Source organism: Sarcophilus harrisii, chromosome 1 (assembly GCF_902635505.1).
Source record: "Sarcophilus harrisii chromosome 1, mSarHar1.11, whole genome shotgun sequence".
NCBI classification, from domain to species: domain Eukaryota; kingdom Metazoa; phylum Chordata; class Mammalia; order Dasyuromorphia; family Dasyuridae; genus Sarcophilus; species Sarcophilus harrisii.
In genome coordinates, this window is record NC_045426.1 from 630972849 (window position 1) to 630996603 (window position 23755).

A 23755-nucleotide genomic window follows, 5' to 3' on the forward strand; every position below is an offset into this window, starting at 1 on the left:
AAATGGCACCACTTTTATGTCAGTAGGGAAAAACATATTTTATTACTGGTCTTTTAAACTTATGATTGATCACTATATTAATTAGAATTATATTAAATCATAACAACATTAACAAAAGGGATGATAATAACCAAAATCTCCAATGAAGAATCAGGCTCTCCCTACTCCAGGTTATGGCATAGTAGATTTGAAGATAGAAAGGACTTTATAGATATCTTCGACAAAAAGAAGATCTAATCCAGTTCCAATTGATCAGTGATGGACAGAATCAGCTACACCCAGAGAAGGAACACTGGGAAATGAGTGTGAACTGTTTGCATTTTTTTTTTCTTCCCGGGTTATTTTTACCTTCTGAATCCAATTCTTCCTGTGCAACAAGAGAACTGTTTGGTTGTGCACACATATATTGTATCTAAGATATACTATAACATATTTAACATGTATAAAACTGCTTGCTATCTAGGGGAAGGTGTGGAGGGAGGAAAGGGTAAAGTCAGAACAGAAGTGAGTACAAGGGATAATGTTGTAAAAAAAATTACCCATGCATGTACTGTCAATAAAAAGTTACAATAAAAAAGAAAGGACTAAAGTTAATTTAATTTTACATCCCATTTTTACAAATGAGGGAAGTGAAGTACAAAGCAGTTAAATGGCAAATCAGCTTTCCCAAAATCATATAGGATATGACTGAATTGCAATGCAAGCCTAGATTCTCCCATTCTATGTCAAATTGGCAGTAAATAAAACTGATATAACCAATAACCAATCTGTCTTTCAAGTCCTTAAAATAATCTGGAAGGCTAATCTAGATAGTGAAAAGAATCTCAGAAGCTATGTTGTCTCCCCTGTACCTGACCAAAATCTTTTTTATAACATCCTCAGCAAGAGCTGTCTAATATATGTGGAAGTCTCCTTTGAGGAGGAACCTACCATTCCCAGGGCAGTCATTCCACTTATGAATAACTCTGTTAGTAAGGCTCTGTGCTCCCTTCTATTTACTAAGCTTAAATTTGCCTCTGCATATGCCTCTTATAATTCATAGCCTTACATATATGAAGTCTAATCTCTTTGCCTTCAAATCAAATCATCAGTCAATAAGCATTTATTAAATGGACACCATACTCTAGGCACTATTCCAAATTCTAGGAATACAGAGATAAAAAAGAAACAAACCACGCCTTCAAGGAGTTTATACTCTACTGTGGGAATCAAAGATTTGACACAACTGTCATTTAACCCTCTAAATCTTCACATGAAATTGTCCTAAAGATCTAAACAATTTGTTTTGAAAGTCAAGGGAAAAAATCTTTGTAAAGTCCCTGTTATGTGGCCGACATTATAATGTCTTTACAGAAGATGTAAGAAAATCATATAGTCTTTGACCTTAATTTATTTAGGGAGAGAGAACCATTAGGTTAAGATGTCAATACTTAAGTCAAAATGTTTGCTTCTTGCTAGTTGTATAATGGAGCTGCAAGGTAGGGCACTAAAATGAATCAAGAAGACTCAAATTCAAATTCAGTCTCAGATATCTATTAGCAGTGTGACCTGGTCAAGTAATTTAGTCTCTATTTGTCTCAATTTCCTCAAGAACAAAATGGTGATAATAACAGTACCAACTGCTTAATGTTATTGTGAGAATCAAATTCTAAATACAATGTTTGGCAAATAGTAAGCACTACATAAATGCTAGAAAGTCTCATTGAGTAACACAGCCTCTGTGGGCCTCAGTTTCCTTACCTGTAAAATGGAAATAAATTAATTCTGCCAACCTGCACTACCTACACAATCACCTTCAGGATTAAATGATATTAGTTATTTATAGTACATACCCAATGTATGAGCTGATATGAGTCTTAATAAAATTACACTGAATAAATGCCCAAGGGGAAAAGGAGAAGCAACACAATGTAGGTGATTGGACACAGTATTTGGAGTCAGGGGATCTTGGCTTTAGAAAAGGAAGAAATGTTAAAGACTATCCAAAGTCCACCCCTTCATTTTACACAAGAAGAAACATGCATATTTCTAAGACAGGATTTGAACAGAAGGATTCCTGACTTCCTAGTTAGAAGATACATAAGGGTTCATGTCTTGGTCTTGCTACTTACTTACTAGTTGCATAATTTGGGGCAAATTTCCTGGTTTTCTTTCCTTATAAAATGACATGGTTAGACCAGATCTAATGTCCCTTTATATGACCCATGTCATATAAAACTAAGCTCTAAGTCATTTCCCTCCTCTAGTACTCAGTTTCCACATTTATGAAATAGAGATAATTATCTTTGACCCATTTCCCTGCCAAAGTGGCTCTAAGTATCAAATGGAATAACATTTGGGAAAGTATTGTTTGACACCTAAAACACTCTACAAGATAAATGATCTCCTTTATTCTGCCGAGCAAACATTTCCTCATAACACAGTGTAATCATGGTGAGCCTAGCCAATTGGTAGTATTGATGATAAAGAGACATGAAATCACACCATAGCCAGGGAAAATGATGCCTTTGGATGGCTGCTGTAGCTCTAACAAGCAACCAAGGAAGGAAATGTGGGGATGTTCATGTGATGATTATGTGTCTGCTGCCTTTCAGTCCAACAATTGAAACTCCAACGTCATGTATTGGAGCTTTTGCTCTTTTGTCAGGGTGCTGGAGCTGGGTGTGTAGGCTCTGGTCTAAATGGCTGTTTCTTACAGAGCAGAAATTGTTATAATGATAGGCACTCCATTGTAAAAATCTCCAAAAGTTATGGGAGAGACAGGTTATTAGTAGATAGGAAAAAGATGTTCTCAAAGAATGCTGAAGATGGAAGAGGTTTTAGGACACTGACTAGTAGGACACTATATGTTGGTGGGGGCCTTAAATGATAGAATATTAGGACATACAGTATTAGAGCTGGAACAAGCCATAATGGGTGGGTAGACCAGGAAAATTTAACTTTAGGTCTATGAATATTTTTTGAAAAAATAATTGTATTTGAATAGAATTAGTTTTCCTCTATAAGCCTATGTATTTTATTTAATTTTAAAATATTAAAGCATTTATAAACATTAATTTGACAGTCAACTAACATTTATCTCCTTTATTCCATCAGAGCAAATATTTCCTCCACACTCTGTAATTATGGTGAGCTTAGTCGTTGTGCTAAGTACACTGGGTGATACAAAGAAAGGCAAAAAAAAAATCTCTACTCTGAAGGGGTCTAATGAGGGAGATAATATGTAAACAAGTAATGAACAAGCAAGATATATTCAGGGTAAATTGTGGTTGGTCTCAGAGAGAAGGCACTAAGATTATGGAGAACTGGGGAAAGATTCTTACAAATGTTGGGACTTTAGTTAAAACTTTATGAGACATTACTTTGAGGAATCCATAGGATTAACAAGATTGTCAGAAAGATCCCTAACACACCCAAAAAAAACGTTAAGGACTTCTGAACTAGAAAAAAAAAAGCTTATTTTGAAGCTGGGGAAATTGAGGTTGAGAGAGATCTAATAATATATACAAGATCACACAACTAACTAAAGGTAGAGCTAGAAATTCCAAGTTTTCTGATTCTCACCCCAATACTCTTCCTCTACAGATGCTGCCTTCATATCATGACTGAGTTTTGAATTATTTTTACACATTATGAATAATAAACAAATTCAAGCTATATAATTGAGTCAAGAGAAATTTGTATTAAGTTCTTACTTTATGCCAGATAATATGCTAAAATACTGGCGATACCTAGAGAGGCAAAAGCAATGTCTGCCAACCAGGAACTGACATTTTAAAGGGAAAGCATACAAACAGCCAGGTACATACGAAATGTAGTTAGGTGAAATGGGATGTAGAAGAGGAAGGATCTAACAATGAAAGGGATTGGGAAAGGAATCCAGCTATCATCTTATTGGAGTCTCACAACTAATAACAACCTCGGCCACAATCAGGGCAGAGGTGATAGTCTGTATGTGAGCAATGCTGTGTATTTTGTACAATGCTGTTTTCTTACACTTCTGTTATATTTTATGTAAGTAAATGCACACCCAAAAGCATAAACTTCACAAAATTATTCCTGAGTTCCTTGGCAGGTAGAATGAAATTAGAGCCACAATTAATAAAAAGATATCTGAAACCTTAAATGCCACAATCTTTCTCAGACACGTACAACCAGTCATTTACTCTAGAAGTCTAAATCATAGCATAATTATTCAGCACACTGGTCTACTCTGAATCCATGGATATCAACCCTAGATGGAAATCTGTCAGTCTACAATGATGGGATTCATTTGTAAGAAATTTCATAAAGAATGGAGGTGGAGGTACTTTGAGAAGAAAATCCCATGTGATCTAAATATAGTTAACTTAAAAGTAAATGGAAATTTAGTTTGAATTAACATAACTTTCCAAGTTTTCACTCCTTTATTCCTCTTGAAAACAATCTAAATAAACCAGGACAAGTGGCAAATTTATTTTGGATCACTGAATGTCACAAGTGAAAGGAAACAATATAGAATGCAAACCAGAAAGGACTGCTCTATGACCTTAAGCAAGTCACCTAACCCTGTTTGCCTCACAGTTCCCCCTCTGAGGAGTAGGAGGAAGAAATTTGCCAAGAACACCCTAGATAGAGTCACAAAGGGTCAAACCTAACTGAGATGCCTCTACAACAAAATTAAATATAGACTACCACATAGAACAGAATTAGGCAGGGCTTTAAAAATACAATAAAGAATGTGAGAGTAGAAAAAAGCCTTAGAACATGCACCAACTCTTAGAAAGACTATTTTTTTGCCTTTGTTTCCCTAGTCCATTGCATACTGAATGTCTCATTCCTTGTTCTCTTTCATGTCCTGCAGCTTTTGACACAGTCACACACTCTCTTCTTAATATTCTCTTCTCTCTAGTTTTGGTGGCATTCCTCTCTCCTGGTTCTCCTATTATCTATCTAACCACTCTCAGTCTTCTTTGCTGGATTTTGCATCCAGATCATATCTGATAATCATAGATGTCTCACAGGTTTCTAACTGGCCCTTTTCTCTTATTCTTCTTTACAATGTCACTTGGTGACCTCATCAGCTCCCATGGGTTCAATTATTATGTCAATACCGATGATTCTCCAATCTAATTTTCCAGTGCTAACCTCTCTGCTGACTTCCAGGCTCATTTCTCCAACTGCTTATTTGACATCTTGAAATGGATACTCCACAGTTTCAGCATGTCCCAAACTGAACTCATTATTTTTCTCCTCAAACACTCAACTCTTCTTAACTTCCCAATTAAGGGCACAACCATTTTCCCTTTTCCCCAGTTCACAACTTAAGTGTCATCTTCAAAATCCTCAGTCTTCCTCACCCCCTATATCCAATCTGTGGCCAAAACCTATCATTTTTACCTTCATAACATCTCTTCTCTTCTCTGATATGGCCATAACTCTGTTGGAGTTGTAACTCACTCTTTAACAATTTAGGTTTCTACAATAAATGTCTAGTTGTATGTGTCTGAGAAAGGCTTCAGGTAGCTTTTCCTTAACTGTAGCTCTAATTTCATTATACATGCCAAGGATCTCAGCTACAGTTTTGTGCATTTTATGCCTTTGGGTATACATATTCTTACAAAAAACACAAAGGGTTTAAGAAAACAGGATTGTACAAAAGACACAGTACTGATCACATGAAGAATATCCCCTCTGCCCTGACTATGCTATCAGGTTGCTATTAATTGTGAAGATCTGATAAGATGATGACTGGATTCCTTTCCCAATCTCTCACTGTTAGATCTTTCCCCTTCCACAGTCCATCTGCTCTAACTATATTTCATATGTACCTGGACTGTTTATATTGTCTCTCCCTTTAGAATGTCAATTCCTGGAGGGTAGACATTGCTTTTATATCTCTTGCTATTGCCAGCTTTTAGCATAGTATCTTGCAAAAAGTAAGAGCTTAATACAAATTATTTTTGACTCGACTATATAACTTGAATATGTTTAAATATTCCTAATGTATTGAAATAATTCAAAATTCAGCCATGATATAGAAGCAGTATATGTAGTAGAAAGAGTATTGGGGTCAGAATCAGAAGACTTAGAATTTCGGTTCTGTCTTTAGTTAGTTGTGTAATCTTGTATATGTTATTAGATCAGTCTCAACCCTGAGATACCTAATATATGATTGTTGGATTGAATTTGAAGATTGTTTCATTTGTCTAAACCTTATTTCTTCCATTAGATTATGAGCCCTCTTGTACGCTGCAACCAAGACTGTAATTGTGCCCTATGAAGAGAGAGACTTTAGAGGTTTGTCCTGAGTTGGAAAAGTAAACAAAACCCAGAAATTGGGTAGTTGACAGGTATGCTTGATAAACAAAGGGATTTAGTCTTAAGGATCTGGGGAGAATCCAGGATAATTTACATGGCAATAAAAAAGTATTATGCAGCCTGAGGGAAATTTCTTGGAATTCTATTCCCAACCTGGTTACAGAGTCTTTCAAATAACTAGAAGGGATGAAGACTAAGAATCAGAAATTTAATAATAATTTTAAAAAGCTTTTTTCTAACCCTAATTCAGATAGTTGTTTGGTGACAAATATTTCTGCTAGGAAAAGAGTTAGTCAAAAGATCTGATTTAATATTAGCCTGAAGATATCTCCTCCTCCTAATTTAGTTCTGATTTCCACAACCTTAAAAGATACAGATTAAAAAAAAATTTAATGTTTAGATGCAACTTGGCTTGGGAAGATCTCATTGGCTTCTGTACTCTAGCACATGGTAGCATTTAGGTGTCTGTGGGAAAAGATGAAGAACTTACAGATTAAGCACATATTGATCAGAGACTGTTAGCTAAAGTAGATCAAGCCTATAAGCCCCAGTTTCAGCTTCTCCAGAGTCACCTGATTTTAGATAAGGCCTGGACTACATTCCATTGTCCAACAAAGAGATTACGTGGCCAAAGAAGCTGTATCTCACCTCGTCTACTACATTCCATTGACCAACTAGGACAGTGGTTCTCAAACTTTTGTTTTCAGTATCTTTATCCTATTAAAAATTATTGAGGATTTCTCCAAAGAGTTTTTGTTTATCTGGATTATATTTATAGACATTTATCATATTGGAAAAAAAAACTATTTTTGAATTTGTAGACCCTCTAAAAGGGTTTCAGAGATTCCCAGGATTCTCTAGACCATACTTTGAGAACCATTGAACCAGGGGAACAGTAGACTTATGTGTCCAATCACAACATATAGAGGGTGAGATCTTGGAGGTTCTTTGTCTGAAATGTATAAAATCTATAAGCATTTTCAAAGCTCTGGCTCTCTCCTGCTGTGAAATTTAGCTCGAAGACCAGGTTGGGGCTGCTTCTTGAGATTTTAATAAATAATTCTGCTTTCTATGAGCAATCTCTGTAGTAGTCAAATTGGGTAGGTCTTTTTGTTCCAAACAGGTGCTATAGTAGAATAAACTCTGGGCTAAGGTTAAAATTCTGAGATACTTAATAGCTACAAGACAGAGGATAAACCATATATCCCAGCTTCATTTTCCTTATCTGTAATATAAAGATAATAACAACTCATCTCTATGAGGATCAAATGAGATAATATATACAAAGAGCTTGCAAACTTTAAAATATTATTTAAATCTTAGCTATTATTGATTCCAAAAAGGCTAACTTAAGATCAAAGGAAGGCAGAGGACAGAAGCTCAATGAACATAACAAATAGAGATAAGAACTACTGAAGCAAGCAGGAGAGATAACGTGGCACTTATTGGCATAACCTTTGGCAGCCACCACAACACAATGAGTCTTAGGAGTAGAGCTTTTTCAGGTATGTAGATAACCTGTAGGTATATACATACTGTAGCATAATAAGAGAAAAAATAAATACTATTTTTTGTTCCTTGTTTTAAAAATTAATAAGAAAAATGTGTTTATGATCAGAATTTTTCAATAATGGGCTGCCTCAAGGTTGTTCAAGGGATTCTTATGTATGACAGGATGCTGCAAATCTATGTGTGACAAAAAAGAATTGAATTCTCAATATTGCCAAGTCAAAGGGCAGTATACTGTTGAGGACATAGTAGCAAGAAGATCTAGGTTTTTGTAATGGTCCCACCACTAATTTATCCTGATAATTTGAATTTATGAGAGATTCTAACATACCAAATGAAGGAACTTTACTAAGGAATTAACAGCTACCTTCCAGCCTCATAAGGGCATTCCAAACAGAGATGTTTTCTGGGTAGCCCCAACTCTCATAGTGCTAATATATGACTTTCACAATAGGCAGGAGAAGGAAACCTGCCTTCCGAAAGGGTAGGTTACTGACCCATAAATCCTGGGTGATGAGTGGGGTGTTCTATCAATCTAGCTAAGCATTAAATCTCTACCTCTAATGTGTGACTGTAAAGTCACAGTCAATCTCAATGATGATTGATGAGTGAAGGATTAGTGAAACAGACTCTCAGCCTGAGAATGAAAAGAAATTTGGTTTCAGTCTAACACTGATAGGTTCCTTCCATTTCACTCTCTAAGGAGACTAAAGAAGAAGGAGATTTTATAACTATGAGATTATAGCCATTCAGGGCTCTCCAGGGTGCTCACCTTATCTCCCTTGAGTCCAGGAATCCCAGGTTGTCCATTTTCTCCCTGTAATAATAATTCCAAAGACATTAGTTCAAAATCAAATACTAAAAATCAAACATCAGATAAGAGTCTCTAAGGTCCTAGGAAATTACATGATTCATTTAAAGTGGATTGACAGAATATAGCTTGAGTAATTCAACCCATAAGATATATTCCGCAGTTTATGAGTCTCTCCAAGGATAGAAGAACTACTGTTTTTCAGATGGCAATAAGGTTATTCTTTCAGGACTAATACTAGCATGGGAACTTGGATTTGGAGTTGGAGTACTTAAGCTAAAATATTGATGACCCAAGTTGTTTTGTTTTTTTTTTCGGTTGTTATTTTTTCACTTCTCTGATCCTTAATTTCTTCATCTAAATGAGGGGTTTTGATTAGAAGTGCCAGGATATGGAGTTTGAATTTTACCCTATAATTCCTAAAAAAAAAAAAAACAGGGCATATTGGTAAGTAGGAGAGTAATATGAGTGGAACTGAGGATCAGAAAAATATTTATTATTTCTACTATTAATAGTAATGATACCAAAAAGCCTGGCATCTATACAATACTAAATGTTTCAAAGTCCCTTATATAAATTATGTATGTTGATCCTCAAATCATTTGTAAATAGGTTTTTAGATATTATTATTATGATTCATTTTATAGTTAAGGAAACTGCAGAATAGAGAAGTTAAATAACTTGACCATAGTCATACATCAAGCAAATGATAGAATAGTTTAAAGAGGCCAGAAAAAGAAGACAATTTTGGGTGCAAAACTCTAGTTATAAAGCTGGGGCCTTTAATTATTAACTTTGAGGCACAGCTGGGATTATGTAAAAGAATACTGAGTTTAACCTTCAGTCCTAGTTAGCCTCTGATTAGAACCATATAATTTGGATTTGAAGGAATTTTAGAGATAATCTTTTCTAGATATGCAATAGAGGCTCATGACAGCACATCTTCTTTTTGTGTTTTCCTTTGTATTTTGAAACATTTTTTAGAGAAATTGATGGAATAAATATGGGCAAAGAGGAAACAAAAGTATCACTTTTTGCAGAAATTATGATGGCTTAAAGAATCTATGGAGAATCAACTAAAAATTAATTGAAAAAATAATAATGGTGGCAAAGATGCAAGATATAAAATAACTCACATAAACTATTAATACTTTTATATATCACTGAAAATACCTAATAGAAAGAGATAAAGCAAAATTCCATGAAAATAGATACAGAATATATAAAATATTGGGAAATATACTTTCCAACACACATACACATACATCATGTATATGAATACATGTTCTATATAAATAAAGATAAATTTTTACAATTGAAATAATATGAATTGCTCATGGTTAGGTCAAGCTAAGAAAATTGAAACTTAATTAATTTACTCATCCAGTGCTATATCATCAAAGTAACAAAAGACTACTTGAAAGAGCTACAAAAAGTAACAATGACACCCATTTGGAGAAATAGAGGTTAAGAATCCCAAACAAAATAATGAAAAAAAAAGCAAGAAAGTCTAGATAGAGCAAACATCAAACCATAATATGAAATAGTAATCATCAAAACAATAAAAAAATCAATGGATGGAACAAGTTAGGTATACAATATGGAGAAGCAAAAGAGCACATTAATCAAGTGTTTGATAATCTCAAAAACTCCAGTTCTTGGGCTAAGAACTTTTTGACAAAACTTGTTGGATAAAGCAATGCAATTAGCAGAAACTAGGTAGGGACCAATAACTAATACCATATAGCACAATAAGCTATATAATAAAATATAAAATATGAAAATAATAAAAAATAAAATAATAAATATATAATAAACAATTAGAAACAAAAGTTGACCTCATAAAAATAACAGGAGCATGGGATCTTTGGAAAACAGAAGAATTAATGAGAAAACATGCAATTTAGAGGATCAGAAAAGATAAAAATGAACAAGTTAGATTATAAAGTGGGGAAAAAAGGGCTTTTATTTTGTGATTTTTTTTTTGATACAAACAAGATAAATGCTGGTAAAATTAGAGAGAAAATAGGTAATGTAAGAGAGAGAGAGAGAGAGAGAGAGAGAGAGAGAGAGAGAGAGAGAGAGTATTCCTTACAAGTTTTTCTAATAAAAGTCTCATTTTTAAGATATATAAGTAACTGATAGAAATTTTCTTTTTGAAATGTTTACAATTTTTTTTTGGCAAACAACTGAGTGTTGTGGTATACACAATTCAATTTGGCCTTTAATGATTTTCTAATAAAATGATTCTCCTAGCTCTGTCATTTGCTTTGACACATCAGCCAGGTGATTGACTATTTACTATTACTTGCAATTCTGAGCAAAACCAAAGCAAAACAAAACAATGCATTATACCATCGGGGTATTGCTTCAATAGAATGGTTTGCCATTTCCTTCTTCAGCTCATTTCACAGATGAATAAATTGAGGCAGAATTAAGTGACTTGCCCAAGATCACACATCTAGTAAGTGTCTGAGGCCAGATTTAAACTTAGAAAGATGAGTATCCCTAACTATTCACTTTGGCACCTGTCTATCCTAAGATGATGTCAGGCCTGTGGAAAAATAAAACAAAGTGGATAAATTAAAATTCTAAGTCACACTTCCATTATTGTGATATTTTTATCTTATGAAAATATACATTCAAAGGAAAACAGTATCCTAATGATAAGGAAAAGGAAGTTCCAAAAAAAAATAAAACAATAGCATTTAAATGCTATATTGTCATTCATCTCAGGCCAAGGTATGGGGAGGGGGAGAAGAAAGAAATCTGACAGGGAAAATAAATTGTTAGAAATTGACCTCTCCTCAAGAAAGACCTAGGGCCACCCTGATTACCTGTGATACAAAGGACCCTTGATAGGACCTCAAATTGATTCAGATTTAAAGAATAAAAATCATTTCCTTATTAATAAAATCCTCTTATTGATTAAAATAAAAACTTTGGACAGAATTCATAGGGAAAATTTGAGCTATCAATATTCATTAAAATATTTCTAAAGAGCTATCAGATAAATGCAGATTAAAACAACTCTGAGATTCCATCATATACTCAATAGATTGGCAAAATCAACAAAAAAGGAAAATGACAAATCTTGGAGGGGTTGTGAGAAAAATTGGCACATTAATGCATTGGTGTAAATTGATCCAATTATTTTGGAAGCAATGTGAAACTATACTCCAAAAAGTTGTTAATTATGCTTTGACCCAATGATACCATTTGTGTGTCTATCTAAAAAAAATGGGAAAAGAAGAAGAAAGGAAAGAATACATATGGTTAAAGATGTTATAGTATCTCTTTTTGAGATGGTAAGCAGTTAGAATCTGAGGTGGGCTGACCAAATTGTGGTTTATTATTGAAATGGAATACTAGTGTCTTGAACAAAATAATTGAAAGGAAGAGTTTCAGAGAAAACTTTTATATACCTGAAATAAGCAGAAACAGGAGAACAATTTATACAACAGCAACTATCTTATAAAAATGATTTTGAAAGACTTAATAATCCCTATCAAAACAATTATCAACAATGATTTAGATGAACTTTGGTAAAATGTGTCACCTATTTCCTGATAAAAGATGATGGACTCATGGTAGATACTGAGAAATATATATTTTTGGACATGGCCATTGAAGAATTGTTTTATTAATTATATATGGAAGTGAAAGGATGAGAGTGAGAGAAAATAAATTTCTCTTAATAAGAAATAAATGAATTAAGTTTTATTTTTAAAATGTGCTTTTGGGGGATATGAACAGACAATTTTCAGATGATGAAATTGAAACTATTTCCACTCATATGAAAGAGTTCCCAAATCACTATTGATCTGAGAAATGCAAATTAAGACAACTCTGAGATACCACTACACACCTGTCAGATTGGCTAAGATGACAGGAAAAAATAATGATGAATGTTGGAGGGGATGTGGGAAACCTGGGACACTGATGCATTGTTGGTGGAGTTGTGAATGAATCCAACCATTCTGGAGAGCAATCTAGAATTATGCCCAAAAAGTTATCAAATTGTACATACCCTTTGATCTAGCAGTGCTACTACTGGGCTTATAAGGGATTCTAAAGAAGGGAAAGGTAGTTATTGGTCCCTACCTAGTTTCTGCTAATTGCATCCACAGTTTTGTCGAAAAGTCGGTTCTTAGTCCAAGAACTGGGGTTTTTGAGATTATCAAATCTTGTATGTACCAAAATGTTTGTGGCAGCCCTGTTTGTAGTGGTTAGAAACTGGAAAATGAATGGATGCCCATCAACTGGAGAATGGTTGAGCAAATTGTGGTATATGAATGTTATGGAATGTTATGTTCTGTAAGAAATGACCAGCAGGATGAAGACAGAGAGGTTTGGAGAGACTTACATGAACTGATGCTAAGTGAAATGAGCAGAACCAGGGGATCATTATATACTTCATGATGATGTATTCTGATGGAAATGGATTTCTTCGACAAAGAGAAGATCTAACTCAGTTTCAATTGATCACTGATGGACAGAAGCAGCTACACCCAAAGAAAGAACACTGGGAAATGAATGTAACCTGTTTGCATTTTTATTTTTCTTCCTGGGTTATTTTTACCTTCTGAATCCAATTCTTCCTGTGCAACAAGAGAACTGTTTGGTTCTGCACACATATATTGTATCTAGGATGTACTGTGATCTATTTAACATGTATAGTCGCTTGTATATATAGCAGTCGCTTGCCATTGGGGAAAGGGGATGGAGGAAGGGAGGGGGAAAATCAGAACAGAAGTGAGTGCAAGGTATAATGTTGTAAAAAATTACCCTGGCATGGGTTGTCAATAAAAAGTTATAATTATTTAAAAAAAGAAAGAAAGAAAAAATGTGCTTTTGGGGAAAGATGTTCTTTAAATGAAGAGATTTAAAAAAAAATGTGCCTATTTGCCTATTAGTTTGTCTACTATCTCTCTGAGCATTAAAGTTTCTCATCTTTCAAAGGAATAAAGCAACACCTGCACTCTATAAAAGTATTATTGTCAAGCAAGTTGTTCGTACTTTGAAACCCTAAAGAGCGGGAGTTTTTTATTCTTGTTACTTGTACATTCCCACTTTAATGAATGGCTAAATAATAAGTAGTTAATAATTATTTTAGATAATGTTTTATAGTGTTTATTATTTCATACAAATCTCACCATAACTCTTTGAGGAAGATGCTATGTTTTACAGATATGGGAACTGAGGTTGGAAGGCTTTAAGTGATTAATATAAGATAAAGCAATTCATCTGAGATATTATTAAAACTTAAGATTTCTTTATATCAGATGCAACACTCTATATTGTCTGATGCAAACGAGTTTTTTATAAAGTCCTAAAATCATTTAATTTCCTTAAGCAGGAAAAATGTTACCAATGTCTTCATATTTGCCCTATTCATCTGCAGAGCAAACTACTTTTTTGGGTAGTGGGAGTGAATGGGTAAAATAAGATGTTGTAAAGGGAAATATCCAACGCCTGTCCAGAGTTTCACAAAATTTAAGTTTTATAAAAATTAAATTTTAAAGGGTGGCAATCAGTATGTTTTTGATGTGCTTTTAATTTCTTCCCATTTACTCTCTTTTCTGCAATCCTCTATCTGAGGTTTTTGTTGTTTATATCTTCTAGTTTCCTAGTTTATTGGCACCTATAGCCTATGACATCAGAGTTGGAAAACCAATCAAATATAGCTGAGTAAGGACTTACTCTTCCTTTTAAAATACCTGTCCTCTTTTGGAATTCCTGAGAGACCCTTGTTTGAGATGTGTCTAACATATAGTAAGATGGATCTGGGAGGAAGGTTGGAATAATTATATTTTATGACCTTGATGCTCTTCTTTCTCGTCTCATGGATTCCAGATGACCTCATCCAAGCTATAATGCCCCCCTGAATACAGTCTGACCTTATATACATCAGTTATATCCTGGTTTCTTGGATAACTATGAACACAGTGTGTCATTTCCCCATCTCTATTTCTGCTGCCCCCACTCTTCTATGCTCCAAAACTCCATGTCTCAAGCTAGGCAACTTTCTTTAGGTAGAATAAAAATTTCTCAATATAACAACTGATTTTTGTATTTTTCTGGAGCACATCTTCAATGGAAATATCTTAGTCCCCCCCAGAGGTATCTTCAATGGATTAGAACAAACATCTACAAAATCATATATAAATAGTGATCTATGTGAAAAGAAGAAAATTCCAATAGGATAGTAAAGATATAGGGACATTCAGTGAATTTCAGTTGCCAGCAAAAGGACATTTTTGATAAGTCATTGAAATTATATCAGTTTGATTTTCCCATTTATTTAAAAATGGGGCTAGATCAGATGGTCTTTGAGGTTCCTTTCACTTCCAGGGTTATGTTGCTATGAATTTAAATAATGAAACATTAGATGCATCATAATAAAGTAGATAGAGTGCTGAACTTGGGAGTCTGGATAGCCTGGGCTCATTGTTTATACTGGGCAATCCATTTAAGCTCTCTGTGCCTCAGTTTGATCATTTGAAAAATAAATGTGGGAAGTGAGTCTCAATGGCCTTGGCAAGCCGTTCTAACTCAAAATCTACAATTCTCTATGATGATTCACTTTTTGAAAGCCACTCTTAAAATCTAGGCAGAAATAGCAGTTGAATATTTTAGTTGTGGGTAATTAATTTGGGGGGGGGAAAGAAAGACAAAGAATACTTTCTCTTATACAACATGCATTTTAGAATAAGTAATAGCCCATAAGTATGGAGTCATGAAAGTAGCTAGAAGAAGAAAACCAAGTCTTCTCTAGTCTCTAGCACAGTATCTTACTTAAAAAGCAATATATCTGAGTATAGATTGTTTTTGTTTTCCTTTCCCTGGAGGGAAAAATAATTCCCTATAGGGGAAAATATAACTATAAACATGTCTCTGTAAAATGCTGATGCCATATTAAAGATGATACTTTTTCCGATCCACAATTACTATTAAAAAGCATTGTTAAATTTGTATTTAGGGGGTGGAGCCAAGATGGAAGAGACAACATATGTTTCTTTCTGACCTTCTGCTACAACCCTCAGACTAATTAGTAAATCCATCCTCTAAATTAGCTCTGGACCAGCAGAACCTACAGATTTTGGGAGTGCAACAAATTACCAGCAGAAGATAATTTCCAAGATAATACCAATAACTGCAGAAAAGCTCTGTTTCCATTGGAAACAGGAGAGAGGCATCCAGTACAAACAGCTGAGCACAAATACCAGTGCAGACAGTACAGAGTCCTTGGGTGATGCAGACTCAAAGAGTGGTATGGACTCCACGTGGGGGAGAATCTACAGGGAGGAATTTAGCAGCAGTGTTGGCTACTCTGTCCTGGCTGCAAGCCAGTAGATCAGCAGAGAAGTTAGAAAACATCCCAAACAAACACAAAGATAAATAGTGAACCCTGAAACACCAGAAACTCACAGGACCTGGCCACACCCACCCAGCACTGAGAGTGAGTCAGCATGGACTCACCACAGCACATGGCTGCTTATAGAGGAAGTCGCTGCTTATAGAGGAAGCTTGAAAAACCTCCCCTACCGTAAAAGCAGAACTTAACTTTTAAAAAAAAGGAGTAAAAAAATAAAGAGAACTCTGACTATAGACAGCTTCTATGGTGAAAGAGAAGAACAAATATCAAACTCTGAAGGTTCTAAAGGTAGATTGTCTCCAGATGAAGCCCCAAAAGATGATACAACCAGGTCCCCATCACACAAGGTTCTCCTAGAAGAAATTAAAAAGGATCTTAAAAGAGAGCTACAAGAAAAATGGGGAAAGGAAATGAAAACTTTGCAAAAGGGTTTGAAAAAGGCATATAACTCATCAAAAGGGAGATTTGTTAAAAATGGAAAAAGAAAACAACTCCAAGAAAAACAGAATTTGTGTAACAGAACAAGAAAAAAAAAACTCTTTTAAAAAAAAGAATTTGTGAAATGGAAAAAAAAAATCCATAGAAGAAAACAACTAATTTAAAAATTCAATTAGACAATTACAAAAGAAGTAAAAAAATGAAGAAAATAATTCACTAAAATTCAGAACTGAACAAATGGAAATGAATGATTCAATGAGACAAGAATTAGTCAAGCAAAATCAAAAAAAATGAAAAATAGAAAAAATGTAAAATAACTAATTGGGAAAACAACTGACATGGAAAATAGGTCTAGGAGAGACAATCTAAAGATTATTGTACTCCCTGAAATCCATGATGAAAAAAAGAGCCTAAAAACTATTTTTCAGGAAATCATCAAAGAGAACTGTCTGGATGTCATAGAATCAGCAGGTAAAATGACCAGTGAAAGAATTCACTGAACACCTCCTGACAGAGACCTAAAAATTAAAATGCCAAGGAATATCATGGCAAATTCCAGAACTATTGGCCCAAGGAAAAATATTACAAGCAGCCTGAAAGAAACAATTCAAAAACTGAGGAGCCACAATAAGGATTACTCAGGACCTAGCAGTTTGCACATTAAAGGATTGAAGGACCCGGAATCTGATATTCCAAAAGGCAAAGGAACTTAGAATGCAGCCAAGAATAAATTGCCCTACTAAACTGAGCATTTTCTTTCAGGGAAGAAGATGGGCATTCAATGAAACTGGTGAATTCCATTTGTTTTTAATGAAAAGATCAGAGCTAAATAAAAAATTTGACTTCCAAATACAAAACTTAAGAGAAGCTAAAAAGGTAAAAAGGAAAAAAAAATACTTTTGAGAACTATTTCAGTTATGGGTATACATAGATAATGCATGTATAATCTAATTTTACTGTTATTAATATAAAAAAGAAACTAGAGGTGCAAAAGGGGATTATAACAGAAAAACAAAAGGGGAAAAGAGGTAAAATGAGGCAAATTACATCAGGAAGAGGCAAAGAAAACCTATTATAATTGAGGGAAAGAAGGGAGCGTGGCAAATATTGTGTGAATCTTATTCTCATCAGATTTGGCTCAAAAAAAGAATATTAGATATATTAGGTTTCACTGAGAAACTCCTCTCACTTTATTGAAAAGTGGGAGGGGAAAGGAAAAAAGGGAAAAGGTAGGTTAAATAGAAGGGAAAACAGAAATAGTAGAGAAAAGGTATAGGAAAGGGGGAGTCTCTAAAGAGGGGAGGACATAATGCTCATAAGTAAAATACTGGGGAGGAGGGAAAGGGGAAAAGAAAAGAGAAAAGTATAATTTGGGATTAATAACATGGCAGGAAATACAGAATTAGTAGTTTTAACTATAAATGTGAATGGGGTGAATTCTTCTATAAAGTATAAGTGGATAGCAGACTTCATTAAAAGCCAGAATCCTACAATATGTTGTTCACAAGAAACACATTTAAGAAGAGTGATAAATACAGAGTAAAGGTAAAAGGCTGTAGCAAAATCTATTGTGCTTCAGGTGAAGTAAAAAAAAAAAAAAAAAGCAGGGATAGGCATCCTGATCTCAGATCAAACAAAAGCAAAAATTGATCTAATTAAATGAGATAAGAAAGGAAACTATATCTTGCTAAAGGGTGGCTTAAACAATTAAGTAATATCAATATTAAACACATATGCACCAAATGCTGTAGCATCTAAAATCCTAAAAGAGAAGTTGAGAATTCCAAGAACTAGATAGCAAAACTATAGTAGTGGGGGATTTCAACCTTCCTCTCTCAGAACTAGATAAGTCAAATCACAAAATAAATAAAAAAGAAGTTTAAAAGGTAAATAGAATACTAGAAAAGCTACATATGATACATCTTTGGAGAAAATTGAATGGAGACAGAAAGGAGTAGATTTTCTTCTTGGCAGTTCATGGAACCTATACAAAAATTGACCATATATTAGGACATAAAGACCTCAAAATCACATGCAGAAAGGCAGAAATAGTAAATACATTTTTTTTCAGATCACAATGCAATAAAAATTACATTCAATAAAAGGCCAAAGGAAAATACACCAAAAAGTAATTGGAAACTAAATAATCTCATTCCAAAGAATTAATGGGTGAAACAGCAAATCATAGACACAATCAATAATTTCATCCAAGAGAATTACAATGAGACAATGTAACAAAATTTGTGGGATGTAGCCCAATAGGTAATAAGGGGAAATTTTATATTTTGCTTACTTGCATAGAATAGAGAAAGAGAAGATCAATGAATTGGGCTTACAATTAAAAAAACTAGAAAAAGAACAAATTAAAAAAAAAAACCAATCAAATATCAAACTTGAAATTCTAAAAATAAAAGAGAGATCAATAAAATTGAAACTAAAAAAAACTATTGAATTAATAAATAAAACTAAGAGTTGGTTTTATTTAAAAACCAACAAAATAGATAAACCTTTAGTTAATTTAATTAGAAAAAGAAAATCAAATTGTTAGTCTCAAAAATGAAAAGGGAAATTTGTATTTAGCTTCCCATGGATTCAGCTATCATCTGTATTCAGATAATTCTTCAATTTCTATATGGAGTTCTTGTGTCTTATCTGAGTTTCAGTTCCACATTATCAACCGCCTTTGGGACATCTCCAATTGAAGGTACCATGAGAGCTTCAAATTCAACAAGTTCAAAATTTGGTTTTAATAATAAATTATATATATATATATAATAAAAATAAATCAAATTTTGTCAATTCTACCCCCATAGCCTAATTCACAACTATAATAAAAGTCCATCATCTCAAAAAATCAGTAGATCAAAAAAAGCTTTTTTTTTTTTTTTTTTTTTTTTAATGGTAAACTCTCTCCTCTTCCTAACGTTTCTATTTTTTGTTGACAACCCCACCTTATCAATTACTCATGTTTGTTGCCTGAAAGTCACCCTTGACTCTTCCCTTTACCATTGCATCCAATAAGTCACCACACCTTCTCAATTCTACCTTCATAGTATAGCTTGCATCCATCCACTTTTTTTTTCCCTACACAGCCACCATTCTTAATCATCACCTCTCACTTGGACTATTGAACTTCCCTTCTAATTGTTTCCCCGCTTCCATTACATCTTCTGCAGAGATACAAAATTGATGTTCCTAAAGCTTAGTCCTAATTATGTCACACTCAAAATAAAATATAAATTCTTCTTTTTAACTTTTAAAACACAACATAGTTTTGTTCCAATTCTGCTTAATAGGTTCCTTCCCTATTCATATCTTTTATGTATGTACCATTCCAGCCAAGTTTGCTGATGGGTCCTCTCTAGGTTGATAAGCACTCTCTCCTTCCTAACCTTCATCTCAAAGAATTCCTAGTTTCCTTCAAAACGTAGCTTACAGAAGTCCATCATGATCATCTGTACCCTGTCTCTACCATTCTTAGCAATGTCCATTCAGAAATCACTTCATACATAGTTCAATACTAAGACTTGAGAAATGAAGATACCCTGTACAATTTCCTCTGAACATATTGCTCCCCATAAGTTTCTTGAGGTTAACACACTATACTGTTTTTGTTTTCATATCATGGCACCTAGCACAATGCCTATACATAGCAGGCCCTAAGTTAATAAGCTTCTCAATAGATGAACATTTATTAAGTGCCTTCTATGTACCTGATACTTTGTTAAGCACAAGATATTGAATTTAATGAAGAGGTAATTTGGCTTCATGGGAAGATTCTGGATTTGGCATTAGAATCCAGTTTCATGATTTGGTTCTAAATTATCTTTGTTACATTAAGTAACAGGTTTTGTTTTTTTTCTTCCCTGTTTATCTTTTTTAAGCTGCCCTTTAGTCTTGTCCTTAAAGAATGAATTTTCTGGGCTAAGTGGTGCACTGGATAGAGCACCAACCCTGAAGTCAGGAAGACCTGAGTTCAGATCTGGTATCAGACACTTAACAATTCTTAGTTTTGTGACCCTGAACAAGTCACTTAAACCCAATTGCCTCAGAAAAAAAAGGTTGAATTTTCTGTTCACTCTGGTCTTTTCATCAGAAGAGTATGACACTCCTCTATTTCACTGAATATCCATCTTTCTCCCTTAAAAATTATGCTTAATTTTGCTGGGTAATTGATTGTTGATTGTGATACAAGCTCCTTTGCCTTCTAGATTATCACTTTCCAAGCCTTTCCAAACCTTTAAGATGAAGCTGCTAAATCCTGTGGAATCCTGACTGAGTCTTCTTGATATCTGAATTATTTTTTTCTGGCAGCTTGAAGTATTTTCTCCTTGATCTGATAATTCTGGAATTTGACTATAATATACCTTTTTTTTTTTTTTTTTTTTTTTTTTTTTTTCATTTTAGGATCTCTCTCGGTACTTAATTAATGAATTCTTTCAATGACTCTTTTAACCTCTGGTTCTAAGACATTAGGGTAATTTTCCTTGATAATTTCTTGAAACATGCTGTTCAGGCCCCTTATTATGATAATGGCTCTCAGGTAGCCCAATAATTCTTAAATTATTTTTTTCCTGAACCTATTTTAGGTAAATTGTTTTTCCAATGAGGTATTTTATATTTTATTCTATTTTTTCATTCTTTTGATTTGGTTGAACTGATTCTTGATGTCTCATAGAATTATTAGCTTTTATTGGCCCACTTCTAATTTGTAAGGAATTATTTTTTTCAGTTAACCTTTTAGTTCCTTTTAGTTCCTTTTCTACTTGGCCAATTCTACTTTTAAAGGAGTAGTTTTCTTCAACAGATTTTTCTTTTCATTTGGACAATTCCATTTTTTTCAGTCAATTTTTTGTGCTTTCTTTTCCAAACTTTTCCCCTCCATAATTCTCCATCATAATTCTTAAAATCCTTTTTGAGCTTTTCCAAGAGAAATTTTTGGGCTTGAATCCAATTTATATTCCTCTTTGAAAGTTCACATGTAGGCATTTTAACATTGCTATCACCTGAATTTGTGTTTTAATATTCCCTGTTGCCCTAGCAGCTTTCTTTGGTCAGGGAACTTTTTTCTTTTTTGCTAATTTTTAAAAGTTGACCTCTGCTCCTAGGGTACAGAGCTTTTCTCAGCCTTTTTGAGTTTGTTTCCTGAGCACTAATATCACTAATAATAGCTTTGTAATCCTGGGCAAGCAACTTAACTGCTATCTGCCTCAGTTTTCTGAACCATAAAATAGAGATAATAATATCATCTATATCACAGTATTATTGGTAGAATCAAATGAGATAATAATTGTAAGGTACTTAATATAATGCCTGGCACATTAAAGCACTGTATAAATGATTGTTCTCTTCTGCTTATTTTGTTACTATTATTATTATCATTATTATAGTACTAAGTAACTTTGTATTCTCTTATGCTGAAAGATAGAGGAATGCTTGTTATCATTAGGGATTTTTTGTGTTTACTCTATTTTCCAAGCACAAACATACTTCATAAAAGTAAGGTATATTTATTTCCTACTAAATATGGGTTTTATAAGGAAGGGTATACTCTCCATGGTAACAGGATACTATCAGAGGCTTAAAAAGCAGGGACCAAGAATTGGAAAGAAGGAAGGGGATAAAAGAGAGAAGAGTGAGATACATGGAGAAAGCAAAATAGAAATCAAGTTTGAGACATTCACATGTTTCAAAAAATAATGGTCTTTAGTAGTAAAGAATTTTGTCAACTAGTAAACTTTTGCCTATGACCATCAATCTTATTTTATGAGTTAGTAGCTAAAGAAAACTGATCAGTCATATATTACCCACAAGTATATTATGATTTTTTCCTATATTCCAATTCAATTAAATTCAATAAAATTTTATTCTACTTTTGAAGAATAATTATCAAAAGAACCCACTAATAAATGAAACATGACTTGTAGTCTTTGATACTAAACCCAAATCTCTTTTTGTAAGATATTTTCCAAGCCCATCTTACCATTTAGTATTTTCCTTCTGATTTTCCTCTTCTGTACCCTATATGTATCCTGAACATACATAATGGTTTGTTTTCTTCTCCCTCTAAATGTAAGCTCCCGGAGGGCAGAGACCATAAGTTTGGTCTTTGAATCCCAGGAATCTTTCACAATGCTCAGCACATAGCAAATATTTACTAAATGATTCCTAACTGACTGGCCTAATTTCATTGATGTGGCTCCTATAGAAATATATATATTTATAAAAGATTAAAGCAAAATGCTAACTGAAGTCCTTGAGAAAAAGATAATTGATCTGGTAAGGATTTCTATATCTATCTTCTTGAACACAGAAGATTAAAAAGAAAGAAGGAACCTTAAAGACTATCTTGACCAACATTTCATTTTGCAGTTGAAAAAACTGAAATTCAAACATAGAAAATAACATAGGACAAAGAAAGTATACTGAAACTGAACTAAATGAACTTCAAAATAAGAATTTTGTTCCTTTTCAGCTATTTCACCTTGGAAAAGTCACTTTATCTAAATTCCTATGTCCCTTCCAGCTTAAGATCTCTTAAGATCTTAAGATTGGGAAAATGGGAAATTCACTATCACTGTTGTTCACCTTTCATTGACAGATGGTTTTCATTCATATTGTAGGATTATGAGAACCAATAATCAGTTTGTTCAACCTTCTCTGAACTCTTTTCAGATAATCAATGAACCCCTTAAAATATACTACACATAATCAGATAAAGTATTCTAGATATAGTATAAAGAAGGTCAAGGACAGGGGAATGTCATTTCTCTTTTTTTAGATGCTATCCTTTCATTAATGCAGACTGATTGGAGAAGTGAAGACTTTACATTTACTCCTAATGAACTAAGCTCCTAGTTCCAGACTTTCCAGATTAATTTAGATTTCAATTCTGTTCTATAATATATGAAGGAATTCACAAATTTGATACGTAGGCCATCTATTCATTCATCTAAGGTACATTACAGGGTCAAGGAGAAATTCCCTGGGGTGTTGCCCTCAGAACCTTTTCCCAGTTTAACATTAATATGTTAATGACTATTCCTTCAACACTGCTATTCAAGCAAATTCCAAACACATTTAAGCTCTGCAAAAATTGTGTGACGGAGTTGTTCAATGTCTTTCTGAAATCTAGGATCTGAAAACTGAGGCATTGCTTTACTTTAGTGATATAGTAACCAAAGATCACAGACATGTAAGGAAAACAGCTTTCATGAAGTCCATATACTTTATTTTGCCAAAGAAAAATGATCTGCCCTCCAACCTGGACTATTTAACATTATGAGGGAATTTAAAGATGCTAATTTAACAAGCTTCAT

General features: G+C 33.7%; 1 protein-coding gene across 1 annotated transcript in view; it reads right to left on the reverse strand.

The window, feature by feature from the left end:
* Positions 1-23755, reverse strand: part of COL22A1 (collagen type XXII alpha 1 chain) — a 134536-nt gene that overhangs the window by 38607 nt on the left and 72174 nt on the right. Inside the window, exon 9 of the mRNA XM_031947436.1 lies at positions 8582-8626. Coding sequence (XP_031803296.1) covers positions 8582-8626 — 45 coding nt within the window. The remainder of the gene's footprint in view (positions 1-8581; positions 8627-23755) is intronic.